Consider the following 13,649-nt stretch of genomic DNA (forward strand, 5'->3'; position numbering starts at 1 on the left):
ATAGCATTTTATCAGTATCAATACTGTTACTGCAACTAAGCAGATCATGTTGGGTCCCTCCAGAATGTGAATGTAATTCACTTCACTTGCATTGAAATGTTCACATAGTCTAGACCACTTTTGAATACAGAGGAGAACAGCCCCTTGGCAATTGTTCACACTTCCTTTCGGACACTCCCTCTCTATCTTTGTGTAGATCTTGATTGGCTTGGAGTTTTGACCGCTTGCATTATATGCACATGTAATAAGAAAGCATTAAATCTCTTGGAAATTAGGAACCCGACAAGATAAGTAGATAAGGCGGTAAACTGATTTTTCACCCATTTCACCCATTTCCGAGAGCCTGAAGACAGGTCTGCCTAGTGTGGCTTTGACCTTCCTAGGTCCCAGAGGCCTTCTCTCTCTCCCTTTTCCCAAGATGAGGATGGTCAAGCTATCAATCTCCCCAAAGCAAAGAGAAATGACAGAGAATTGACTGTATGCATCTCACAGGGCTGTAAGTGGCAAAATAGACATTGACATTGAAAGGTCAGACTTGTGTAAGTGGTGGCTGGGTTGCCAGTGGCCGCTGAGAACGCCAGCGGTGTTACAGTGAGCGTCTGCTCTTCATGTTCACACCCGGCTTGATAAAGAGTCATGACACAGAACATGGCCTTGGCTCAGGCCTTCTGTGCTGGACACAGATGACTGTGATTCACACACGTGTCCATAGAGTGTCACAAAGAACTAACATCTCTGCTGGATGTCACCTATAGCTCTAAATTCTGGGAGACCCTTATGAAGAAATAGCCCACAATGCTTCTCAGGGTGTCTCCCCCACTGCCCCCCACAGAGCACAATGAACTCTCGATTATTCTCCAGGTCACCCACAGGGCATATGCTCAAAGGATGGGGATCTCCTATCTTCCAGAGAATTTGAGGGGAAGGAATAGCTTCCTTTTACTGAGGGAGGACTATCTCAGTTAAAAAAAAAAAAAAATGAGCTCAGGGAAACGGAAGGGGCAAAACCAAACTCCTGGACTGTGCATTTTTAGAGTTTGCTTCTCCTTACCTAAAAAAACAAAAAAAAAAGTTTTAAAACATGGGGCATTTATTATGTTCCAGGCACTATCCTAACATTTGCACACATCATAAAATGTAATCCTCACCCCAGGCCATGAGGTGCTGTTATTAGCTCCAGTTTACAACCAGGGGACTGAGGACCAGGGAGATGATGTGACTGATGTGCCCCTGGCTCCCTGGGAGGAGATCTGATTCTAGAGCCTGTGTCATGGGACTTCACGAAGCTCATCCGCTCACATCCCTAATTTGGGAATAACCTTTCCAAATCTGCTTCCAGCTGCTGTCACATTTGCCTGGTACACACAGTCCCTAAATCCCGCTCACCCTTCCTCCCTGCAGACCCGATGGAAAGCAGAGATCCCACCACCACAGGCCTACAGCTTCCATCAGAATTTTCTTTAAGTAGCCGGTTGGAGCCCTCTCCCCTCTCTCCTGCCCTCTCTCCCTCCCACTCATGCCTCTCCATTGACTCTCTCTTGCATGTCTCAATTTCTGCTGTCTCTTTCTTTGTCTCTGCTTTTGTTTCCTCTTTGGTCTGCATGCCTTTATGTTTATTTCTCACTGTGAAGCTCTCTCTTTAGGACTGTCTTCTTCACTTTCCATCTTAAAGGCCTGGAGGGAGAAAGTAGGAGTGTGTGTGTGTATGTGTGTGACAGAGAAAGACAGAGAGAGAGAGAGGGGGAGAGGACAAATAGAGGTGATATACCTTCTGACGCCACCCCACCCCCAGTATTCGCCTAGCCAGTCATTTGCTGCCAGCATCAGCAAACAGCACTAAAAAAAGAATAAGGTCACCTTTGAAAGACCCTGGGAGAATGTGAGCACAGTCAAATTGGGAAAGCACTTAACTATTCTGGGCTATCAGGACACACTGCTTACCCAGCTCCCACCCAAGCTGCTGTCAGCCGCCCCATTGCTGATATCTCTGTCATACAATTCCCCAGATGGATCCCTGCAGAGACCCGTCCAGTCAGGGGTCCCCACCCTCGTGGTGGGCTCCCTGAGACGCAGCCGCACCATGGTCGTCCGGCCTCAGCAGTTCCAATTCTACCAGCCACAGGGGGCCCCCTCCTCAGCCTCGGCGGTGGTGGCGGAGATGGGACCCAAGCCCACTGCCACTGGGGAGCCTGCCCTCACGTGCGTCAGCAGGGGCAGCGACACCAGGATCCACTCGGCAGCCAGTTCCCTCATCATGGAAGGCAAAGAAATCCCCGCCAGGAGTGAGCCTCTACCAAAACTGCCTGCATCTCCCCCGCCATCCATCCTGGTGAAACCAGAGAACTCAAGAAATGGCAGCGAAAAGGTAGGAGTAGGTGACATTAGGGGGGCCTGATTCTTTAGACCCCTAACTTTGCACAGTGTCCCAGCTCCTGAGATTTCACCGTAAATGGACGAGGAATCAAAATTGCAGCCTCCAAAGAATCCTCGCACACAACTCCCCTTCCATATCCTCACATCACCCGCACCCTCCCCAGACATGTTACTGAATCTCCTTTAGGCTTCCAGAAGATTTTATACATCCTTCTTTCGAGGCCCAGAGGCAACTTGGAAAAAACACGGCTTTGGCATCAGACACAATCTTGATTTGAATTCCAGCTGTGCTGCTTGCTAGCTGGTGACTCTGGTTAAAACACTTCACCTTTCTGAGACTCTTTTGCCTAATCTGTAAAATGGCGGTAAGAAGAGTAATAGCCTCATAGGATTGGAGAGGAGTTAAATGAGTAAAGTACTTACGTAGGGCTTGATACGTACTCGTTCACAGTATAGAAGAGGCAACTGAGGCACAGGAGAAGGTAAGTGACTTAGTAAGGTCACACTGAGTTATAACTACTCCAACAACTGTTATCGGGACCTTTGCAGTTATCAGTTATCGGTTCTAGGGCTTTTCCCACTAGAAGTCATAAGAGTTTTTGCAAAAGTGTTATGTTCTCAACAATATGCTTGAGGCAGGGACGGAGGAGGTGACGTGAAGAAAATTAGGTGACTGTTATCTTTTAGTGTATTGAACATCACACCACCACCATTACTATCACTATCACCACCACCATCACCATCACCACTACCATCACCCATTTCCCTCCAAATGGAAAGATGGTGTGGTTTCCTCCTCTTTGTTAAGCATTTACTGAATGCTAACGACCTAGCAGGCACTGTGCTGAGTACTTCACATGTCCTATCTCATTTAATTCTGACAACAACCTTCTGATGTAGCTATAATTATTATTGTCATCCTCATTTAAAAATGAGGACATGAAGGCTTATGGAGTTAAAGTACATGACCCAGAAGCACACAGCTGACACACATGAGTGTCTGGAGTAGAATCGAGATCTGACACAAAAACTCATGCTCTTAATGTTAAGCTATAAGCTTGCAGGGAAAGGCATTTGGAAAAAGCTAGTGTTAACTGATATAAATGTTGAGAGTTCTTCTTCTGAATTACGGTATTCAAATAATTCAAAGTTTTCCAGACCCCACTTGTCAATTACCCCCAAGCCATTAGATGCAGCCCTCAAATTGTGTTTAGTAAGTGCCCAGACCTCTGCTAGACATGGTAAGGGTCAAAAGTATGAAGACATTTGGATGTCTTCATTTGGAAGACATTTGGTCTCCCACTCACCTTTCAATCCCAAGACACTGGGATTGAATTTCACAGGAAAAAAAAAGATTTCTGAGCAGTAGCACAGAACACTTTATTAAGCTCTAAGACAGGGAATGGCCAAAGTAAAACCTAATATACAAGATCTATAACAGGCTAGGAAAGAAGGGAGAGGGGAAGGGCTTATGCAAACATCAGATCATTGACTCCCACATAAAGCGGGGCCTGCTAATCAGCTCCAGCCAATTGCTGCCAGAATGCGGCACAGGCCCCAGTGTGCCTGCACTTTGATTATCTTAAGGGACATATAAAATGCTGATTTTTATATGCATCTCCCAATTTTTATGTGTTAGCCACTAAATCAAACTCCCAGACTTTGTGCAGACTATATTCAGTCAGCAGTGTCCAGTTGGCTACCTCTGCTCTGAGGATTTATGAAGGAACTGTCTGGATGGAGTCAGCAGGAGGCCTTACTGGCAGGTGGAAAGGAGAGAGGGGAGGGGAAGGACCCTATTCTCAGGTAGGTGGTTGTCCCCCCTATTTCTAGTGGCTAATTCCCAGTCGTTCTTCAGTTCTCGACTGAAATAACTCTGCCTCTAAGAGGCCTTCTCCGACAAGCCCCATTCCAGCTTCAGTTGGATACTCCTCTGCATTCCTCAGCATCTTATGCTTCCCCCGCGGTGGCACTGGCTATCACTGTCATTTGTCAGGGCGGTTTTGTTCACTCTTGGCTTCACAGCACCTGATAGAGTGGTGAGGCATGGTCGACACTCATGACAGACACAAGTATTTGCTGGATGAACACATGAATGAGGCATTCCAGGAAGGGACGAGTGTAGAGAAACAGCATGAACCAAGTCCCAGGGGGAAATAGCACAGGTCTCCCACTCACCTGTGTCCCTTTGCTCTCCTCTGTCTTACAGCAAGTCAAAACCGTGAGATTTCAGAATTACAGCCCTCCTCCCGCCAAACATCACACCTCTGGGAAGCCTGAACAAGCAGCCACCCCGAAGGGGTCCCAGCCTGAAGCAGCCCCCTTGGGCCCAGAGATGACCGTCCTATTCGCCCACCGAAGCGGCTGCCATTCTGGACAGCAGACAGACCTCCGGAGGAAGTCAACTTTTAGCAAAACCATGACCCCAGCGCCCACTGCCTCGGCCACGCAGACCGTGTTTCCCAGCAAATGAATCTACAGGTGGCTTTTCCTAGACCCCAAAGAGGTGAATTGCATTTAAATACAGTATGCCTCCACTGAGGGCGTCCTGCCATTCTTTGGGGACTTGAGCATGGGTCCTTGTTCTGCCCACTTTACCTCCAGGAAAGGACAGGTGGGAGTGGGGATTCCTGCCCTGGCTGGGAAGATAGACTAGGTGACCTTCCAAACATAATGATTCAATGTAGCAAGGCCACTACCCAGACCAAGGAATGGGAGCTCATCCTGCCCACCCTATTCCCCAGAGTGGAGTGTGCAGCCTCTCATCCTCTGGGTTCTGTGTAGAATTTCTATGATGCTATAAAAGGGGCTTCAGCCAGGTGGGTCACAATGGTGGAATGCTGGCATTACTTCTTTGACCTCAACATCTTAGAACAGCTTCTGCCATCTTCTGGGACCTAGACACCAGCCACTAGTAGCCACCATATCTTTGTTCCTCCATCAAGTCATAATCCTGGCTGCCAAGGGAGAATTTCTGGGAAGGGTGTGAGACGGATACTTCGAACATTCCAAGAACACTCTAAACCAAAGAGAGTCAGCTTCCTGGCTTTGCTCCAAATGAGGTCAGAGAGAAAGCTGACTATTGTCATACTTTAAGCTTCTCAATCTGTTTGCCCACATATAATCCTACATGATAGATAAGCAGGAATCACGTACTTGTGGAGAGGGTCTTGTATGGTGTTACAGACAATTCATTCATCCTGGCTCTAGTCTGACTTCCCCAAGAAAACACAGCATGCTTAGAAACAACTTGGTAAGGGGTTTGAGTTTACATATACATTCTGTTTGCATCGCAACAGTCTTTACTTTCACTGATTTCTTCTATTTGGGGCAGACTAGCTGTTTCACCAGGTTGCAGAATAAGGCAACAATGTCATTGAGAAGCTGCCAATCCATGGCTGGGGTGAGGGTGCCTTCTAGAGGAAAGTTTCTATAAAAAGGAACTGGACAAATAAGGTTGGAGAGGAAAAGTGGGTAAGAAGGAGGAGAAAGGGAGAGTGAAGAAAATATGGAGAGAGTGGGGAGGTGATGAGAGTGAGAGAGAAAGAGGATTAGGGGAAGTGTTGGGGAAGAAGATAAAAGAGTTGGAGAGCAGCCTTGACATTCTTGACAGGTGGGGAAAGAAGGATGGAGTCTGCAAAAGTAGGTGACCCCACTAAGATGGGGCTGAAGTGAGCGGGACCAGCCAGGCAAAGCCTTGTAAATGGGGGTAGAAGAGCATCCCAGGGAGTGGAGGCAATGCTGTAAGACAAATCATTAATTCTCATTTAACTTAATTGTTGTGATTTAACATTTATTGCATGCCCATCAATGTGGGCACTTTAATGCATAAATGCCATTTGCTACTAAGCCTGGATGTCATTAAAAAAAAAAAAAAGGCAGGTCTAATTAGACCTTCTCCCTGGACAGTTCTTGAAGATCCTGGGATTAAAAACATCCATATTTTACATACCAACCACACACTTGGCAAATTGAATTGTCAAGACTTTTCCAGACCTTAATAAAACAAAAACAAAACCATAATCCTGCCAAGGAATACTGCACCTGTGTCAGACCTTTGGGGTTGGAAGAGCCAATGTGGTCACATGCCCTGGTGTTTCTGTGTGATAGTGACCCATGTCTATTCCACAAAATCGTCAGGCCCAACTGCATGACTCAATGAGCTGAATATAGTAATCCAGATGGAGAAATGGGGAAAAGTCATAAAGACAGGCAGGCATTGTATGATTTGTCAAAATATGAGTACTTACACCTCGTATTTACCCCAAAAAGCACTCTCGGTGAGTTAATGAGTTTAGCAATCTACACCCAGAGTGGCAGATACATGGCATGCCCAGCCAACCAAACATTTAGTCTGTGCCTCAGTAGCAATGGAGCCAGTTAATTTTTAACTGTTGTGGCTGAAAAGCAGGTTGTTTGGGCATAATGAAGATACAATCCATACCCTCCAAATGAAACAGAATATTCTTCCCATTGTCCACGATCTCTATAGAGTAACCTCTCTGAGAAATGTAAACAACACCAGAGGCTGGCCATCCCCATTCCATCCAGCCTTCTTCCCGCATGCCCAGCATCAGACTCACTCCCTCCCAAACCAAATCCCATCTCTGCGGAGACATATGAGGATTTGAAAGGGGCAGTACAAGTTGAATTCACTGGGCACTGCCCATCATTTATTCCACCACCATGTTTCAGATATTTCTATGAGCTGGGTACTGCAATAAGAACAAGAGATACATCCTCTCCTATAACGTCCACCATAACCTTATAAGGCAAGTACAATTGTCCCCATTATAGAGCCAAGGAAACTGAGGCTTGAAGGGTAGCCACAGACAGTGACAGAGCGAGTTTGTTAGCTGCCCTCACCCTGAGTTCAGGCTATCTAACTTCAGAGCCTAACTTGGGACTATGCTACATGAACCAAGAGACCATCCTTGATGTCAGGCCACTGACTTCAAACTGCAAGGAGGTGGCATAATGCAGTGGTTACAGTTGCAGGCTCTGCTGCACAAAGACTGGGTCCAAACCTTCATTTACCACGTGCTAGCTATGTGATGCTGGGCAAGTTACTTAACCTGTCTGAGCCTTGTCTTCTTAAATAGGAACGATAATAGAGCCAACCTCACTGGGCTATTGTAAGGGTTAACTGAGATAATAAAGTGACTGGAACCGTGCTGGCACATAGTGAACACCTGATAAATGTGAGCCTTGAATGTTCTTAAGGAAGCAGGCCATCGAAATTCCAGGTGAGAAAGTCTAAAACAAGGGCCTGCCCAGGGCTGTGGTGCTAAAAGGAGACCAAGTAGCCTAGTCATGGAGGTCACAACACAGTCTGAGTCCTGAAGGACAAAAAAGAGTCAGGCAGGCAAAGGGGTGGGAGAAAGGGTGCCCAAGCAGGGAAAGAAGCATTTGGCAATGGGTTTAAACGTAGCAATCAAGCCAAGTTCTCTTGTACCTAAGTATAGAGGAATCTACTTCTTTGTGGAACATTCCCAGGATCCCAGTTGGATCCCCAGCACCTCACGTCTGAAGCCAGATATTCCATCCTGTGAGAGCCCCATCCCCTCAGCTAAGACTCAGAGTCCCTAGAAGAGGTGCCCCTTCACCCCGTGATCAGACCTGACACCTCAGTGCTAGGAAAGCTGCGGAGGGCAGGCTCTTCCTGGGGGTGGGGGCAGAGAGCAGGGGGGACATCTGAGAGGTGAAGGAGGGGCGCAGCCAGCTGAGGACAGACTCTGAGGGCCACACCTAAGGAAATGGTGGAGTCACACTTGACTTGAGCAGCATCAAGGTCCTCACTTAAAACTTGTCTCCTTCCCTTCTCGCGTGGGACAAGCTACACCTCCTCCACCCTTCCCCCTCCCACAGACAGAGCTTTTGGAGCAGGAAGAGTTTAAAGCAACGCCCTACCTGTGACTTGGTGAGATGCAGAGCTGACTCACTGACTTCCAACTTCCCTTGACAATTCGGAAGGCCCGTCCACACCAGGCCCGCGCTCCCGACTGGCAGGCATCTGGTGGGGCTGCAATTGCCGTGAAATGGACATGCGCTCTTCAATTTGCCACGCAGCCCCAGTAGCCTGCTTCACTCACTCACACGACCTGCACCTGAAGTGGGCGTGTTCCCCTAGAGACCGTGTGCTTGACTTCATCTCCCAGAGGCCTCATAAACCCCTTGAAAGTTAGAGCTGGATCCTTAGACATCCACCGATCCAGGCACACAGGCCTCAGGAGCATAGCGGGCCGAGCCAGGGCCCTACAGGGTGTCGCTCAGTAGTTTTGAGGTGGGGACTGGCATCTGTGCTTTCAACAAGCTCCCCAAGTGATTCTGAGGCACATAAAGTATGAGAATCAAATTCACCTTTCTCATGTGGTATAGCAGAGCTGACATTTGGATCTGACATTCAGCAGGAGTAGGGCCTCACTGGTTGTTAATATATTGAAATCGTCCTGTACTGATCGGTGAATAGTAGATGCTCTGAGCTCCCCAAGACCTCTCCCCACTCCCACACCCTGGCCCTTTCTCCATGTCGTCCTCCCCATCGCTCTCCCATCCAACAGCTAAAAAGCTAAGGCCAGCTGCAGCTGAGACCTCCAGCAATAAAGCCCTTCTTCATGCTGATTGGCTAGTGCCTATGCCATACTGATTATTAAATATCTTGACTGTTACCCTATTATACAGAATAAGGCCCAGAGGTTGAGAGCACTGCTGTCAAACCTGACACTCTTCCCAACCCCCATCCTGGCCACTGGTCATCCCCCGACAAGCACCTTCATCAGGCCCCTAGCTTAGGAAAGCAGCTGACTTGGAGGATGAGCATTTCCATGCCTATTCACCTACCTTTTTCAGCTAAGAGTTTCATAGGCATAAGTAATGCACTTCAGCTTCCCAGCTCCTCTGGCATCGTGTTGGCAGGTATGGAAGCATATAATTTGCTTCAATAAGATGAGCAGGCCTCCATCTTGATCCTCTCCCCAGCCCCTATTCACACAGGCAGCCCCACGGCCTCTGACTCCCTTCCCAGGAAGTGAGAAGCTGAATAACGAGGGCCTCTCAAGCCTCTCCAGCTGGGAGCAAGTGCTTAACAAGCTGGGCTCTCCTGGGGCAGCAGCTGCTGCCACTGATGCTTCTCTTGCTTAGTCTTGAGAGTAAAGACTCCAGTTCCCCCTTGGGCTGAGTGAAAGGAGTGTTAGCACTTACAGAAACCTCTTAGGTGAGCCTGAAAGGCAGTCACCTAGGGGAATGTGTTCGGCAGGCAAGACTAAGCCAGAGGAGTTAACTCCAGAGAGCCCTGCAGCAGGTTGGTGTCCCTGAGCATAAATCTCACAAGGACGTTTTGCTTGAAATAGAGCAATGTTAAATGATGATCAAAGCCACCTGCTGTTGGCCAGGCCATAGTACTGTGTCCTAGACCAGAGCAGAAACAAAATGTTCCCAGGAAGCCCTTCTGCCTATTGACCTATACTTTGACAAATGGAATGCAGCAGAGGTGGGATCAAAGATGATGGGATGGAGGAGCATTAGATTCACCCATCCAACCATCCATCCATCCATCCATTCATTCAACAACAGTTAATTCATCACGTACTCTGGACCAGGCTCTCTGAGAGGCAACAGGAATAAAGTTGTTACCAGGATAGATAAAAATACATATGGCCCTCACAGAATGTTGTTTCTTATTACTTTTTTCTGGATTTGGGGCTCCTTTCTGCTTTTCTCCCCTTTTATAATTAAATGTTCTATAGAAATATATAGGATCATAAAACCAATAACCATATACCTACCACCTAGCTTTTTAAAAAATAATTGAAACCTGCTGTGTGCTTCTCCCAGTCCCATTCCTTCCTTCCCCACGTCCCCACTTCCTTCACAACCACTATCCTGAATTCCATGCTTATCCCTCCCTTGTAAATTTCCCACTCATGTACCATATGGAACTCTGAGTGCAGCTCATAGAGGTACTCAGTAAGCACTAGTCAAAGCAAATATTGCAACCTGGGGCCATAGATACCCTGCCTGAATATTTGAACTCCCATCTGGCTTCTGTCACTGGGACTCTAAAGCTTTGATTCATTGCTGGGAATTGAGATTTTGATGCGCCAGCATGTCTGGTTTTGAGAAGTTTGAGTTTAAAGGGGTTTTTACAAGAATTCTTCCAAGTACAGCTGTTTTAGGAGACCTTGTTGCTCCTGAAGAGAGAAAATATGGGTTGTGGCTATGCCTGCATTGTTTGAGTACAGGGTTTTCTAGCTAGCTCTCCTCTGGGCCTTGCCTGGAGCCTCTGGGTAGCCAACTGCAAACACCAGAGTAGGTCCTCAACTTCTGAAACTAAAACAGATCTGGCTGCTGCTGCCACCAATTTCTTATAAGAACCCCGTGAAGAGTGCAGAGAAAAGTTATTTTTGTCCCCAGACTACAGATCAAAAAACTGAGACTCAGGATGTTTCAATGCCTTGATTAAGGTCACATAATTAGTTTGAGATGGAAGGGAGACTACTGATTCTTCATCCAGCAATAATTGTCACCATTCACTGAGCACCTACTGTGTACCAAGCACTGTACATGCATTATGCCATCCAACCCTACCCAACCCTATGAAGGCAGGTACTGCTATTATTCCATTTTAGGGATTAGAATTATGACTCAGAGGTCAAATGACCTGTCCAAGGCAACAAGAACTAGAACCCAGGACTCTAAGTCCAAACCTTAATCTTAAATCACCACGTCCCTCTTCTTCAATAGCAACTGTAAACACATAACATGGTTGAGGTTGGAGAGGTTGCACAAATGTGTGTGTGCTGCTGAGACCACAGGGATGAGGATGGAGATGGGGGTGGGGGAATGGTTTAACTCAGGGGGTCAAGCCCTCCCAGAGAATAAGTATTGGGTTGGCCAAAAAATTCGTTCAGGTTCTTCCATAACATCTTACAGAAAAACCCAAAAGGACTCTTTAGCCAACCCATACAAGGGTCTTATCATCCAAGAAGTAGGGGTGGGAAATAAGGTGACTGAGAGTGTTCTGTACAGAGAAATCCAAAAAGCAAATCTACGCCTGCTGCAAGGGCGGCCAGACGCAGCCCAGCGACTTGAAAAAGAACCAAAGCTTGCAATGTGGTTCTGGATCACTGACATCAAAACACAATGATTATTTTGCATTCCCTAGATCTCTCCCTCTTCTTGAGTTTACTTCCTCTAAAGGATACAGAGTCCAGAAGAAGGGGAATATGATGTCCAAAATGACCCCCACTTTCATCTTCTCTGTGGGAACAAGAGGGCTCAGAGAGCTGACACCTTCCATTGTTCCATGCTGGTATTTTTCCGAAGTTCAAAGGCAATTGCTTTTGGGGGTGGGGGTGGGGTAAATACACACCCACAGATGCAAGCTAATTATGCAGATAGGGTCACTGCTTGATGGACAAGAGCTGCAGCCTGGTAAGGACTAAAAGAATGCCAGCCAAGACCCAGGGAGAAAGGCAAAATGCATTCGCAAAGGCCATTTTGTGTATCCTTGGTTAATGCTGTTAGAATCAGTGCTAGGGTGAACGACCGACTTGATGAAGGCCACTTGCAATGTCAGAGTTTGACTGCTGTCAGTCGCACGTGTCCTAGAGGCCAGAGCCATCCTAATGTCCTTCCCATGAAAACAACTCCCTGGACCATCTGAGAGGATTGTGAGAACTATTTGCAGTCAGGAGACTCTCACAAATAAGCAAAAGCAAGCGTGAATCAAAACATAAGGAGACAGCAAAAACGCCTGGAGGACCAAAGAGGAATTCAAATAAATATCACCTTCAAAGGGTTGTACCTGGATCCCTACCCCTTCCCCACCCAGTTCCTTGGGAGATGTTTTCCATCTCTGTCTAGGAGAGAGCTGGAGGACCACACTGCCTGAGGAGAACATGTCAGTCACAGCTCGAGAGAGATGGCACCAGCTTCCATGACAAAGGACAGAGCAGTCAGACAGCCGGAAGGCGCCATACTGTTTGGAACGGAAGGCTGAATTGTAGATATCAGAACCACATTTCCAAATATTCCATCCTGCACATTCTATTTATAAATTGAATTCTTTTTTAAGCTTACATTCTTTTCAGATTTGGCAAATTTGATAGCTTGGACCTTCTTCATGGAGACCTCCAGTAGAGGACTAAATTTTAAAACATCAATCAACAAGGATTTGGGGGTAGCTATTCTAGCTGTATTCCCAATCCACTAGAACTTTACAAGATATGGAGAAACAATATAATATAATAGCTAGGGTGACGGGTTTTGGAACCAAATCATCTGGAGTTTGGTCCCAGCTTGTCACTTACTAGTTAGGTTTCCTTTGGCAAATGACTGAAGCAACTTGAGAAAGTTACACCACCTCCCTAAACCTGCTTTCTCATCTGTAAAATGGGAATCAGAACCTCCACCTCATAGGGTTCTCAGCAGGATTAAACGAGATCATGCATGTACAGCTCTGATGGTGATACGGGGTACATCAAAGTGTTCAGTAAATGGTAGCTATTACCCATAAGTGGGAATGGAGGCACAATTCAAAAACAGAGTACAAGAAAGAGCTAGGCTCAGAAGCAAGAGCAGGGAGTAATGAAGGAGTGTTTCAGCTGTCAGGAGAGCTCCACTGAGGTGAAACCGATTCTGAAAGATGGCAGCATGGAGAAATGAAGAGGAAACCACCTGGGCTCTGGAATCACATGTCCCTGGGCTCAAATCTTGGCCCCACCATTTCTCGGCTGTCTGACCTTGGACCAAGTTAACTAACCTCTCTGAGACTTTCTTTACTCATCTGAAGAGTGAAAACAATAATCAACACTTCACAGAGTCATTGGGAAGATTAAGTGAGACAGATAGGCCAGATGCTGGCGTGCAGAAGGGACCCTAGCAGTGAATTTTGCAGTCATGACAAAGGCAGGTGATCAGGAGAAATGCTAAAATAAGAACAGAATCTTCTAACTACCATTTATTACATGGCTACTAAATGCCAGGGACTGAGCTAACCCCTTAGAGGGTCATTTACAGGGTGGTTAAAAGCACAGTGAGTCAAGGTGACCGGGATTCAAATCCAGGCTCTGCGTTTCCTCCCTGTGTGATCACGGAGAAGTCATTTAATCTTCCCAAACTTTAGTCCCCTTGCTTGCAAAATGCAGGTTCTAACTGTGCTTTCCTTGAGTGGTTTGGTGGGGATTAAAAGAGATAACGGGCATGAGGTCATTAGCACAGTGCCCAGCTCATAGAAAATGCTCTGTGACGTTAGCTATCATGACTGTTTACATGCC

At 46.9% G+C, this 13,649-nt stretch overlaps 1 protein-coding gene across 2 annotated transcripts in view; it reads left to right on the top strand.

The window, feature by feature from the left end:
• SH3RF2 (SH3 domain containing ring finger 2) overlaps positions 1-13,649 on the top strand; it is a 135,040-nt gene that overhangs the window by 115,620 nt on the left and 5,771 nt on the right. The window contains exons 9-10 of one of the 2 annotated variants that reach the window (XM_061189791.1): positions 2,007-2,365; positions 4,583-4,879. In XM_061189791.1, coding sequence (XP_061045774.1) covers positions 2,007-2,365; positions 4,583-4,846 — 623 coding nt within the window. In that variant the 3' untranslated portion in view covers positions 4,847-4,879. Of the gene's footprint in view, positions 1-2,006; positions 2,366-4,582; positions 4,911-13,649 lie in introns of those variants that run through there. The other variant, XM_061189792.1, reaches the window with a different exon arrangement.

Source organism: Eubalaena glacialis, chromosome 4 (genome assembly GCF_028564815.1).
Source record: "Eubalaena glacialis isolate mEubGla1 chromosome 4, mEubGla1.1.hap2.+ XY, whole genome shotgun sequence".
Taxonomy (NCBI): Eukaryota; Metazoa; Chordata; class Mammalia; order Artiodactyla; family Balaenidae; genus Eubalaena; species Eubalaena glacialis.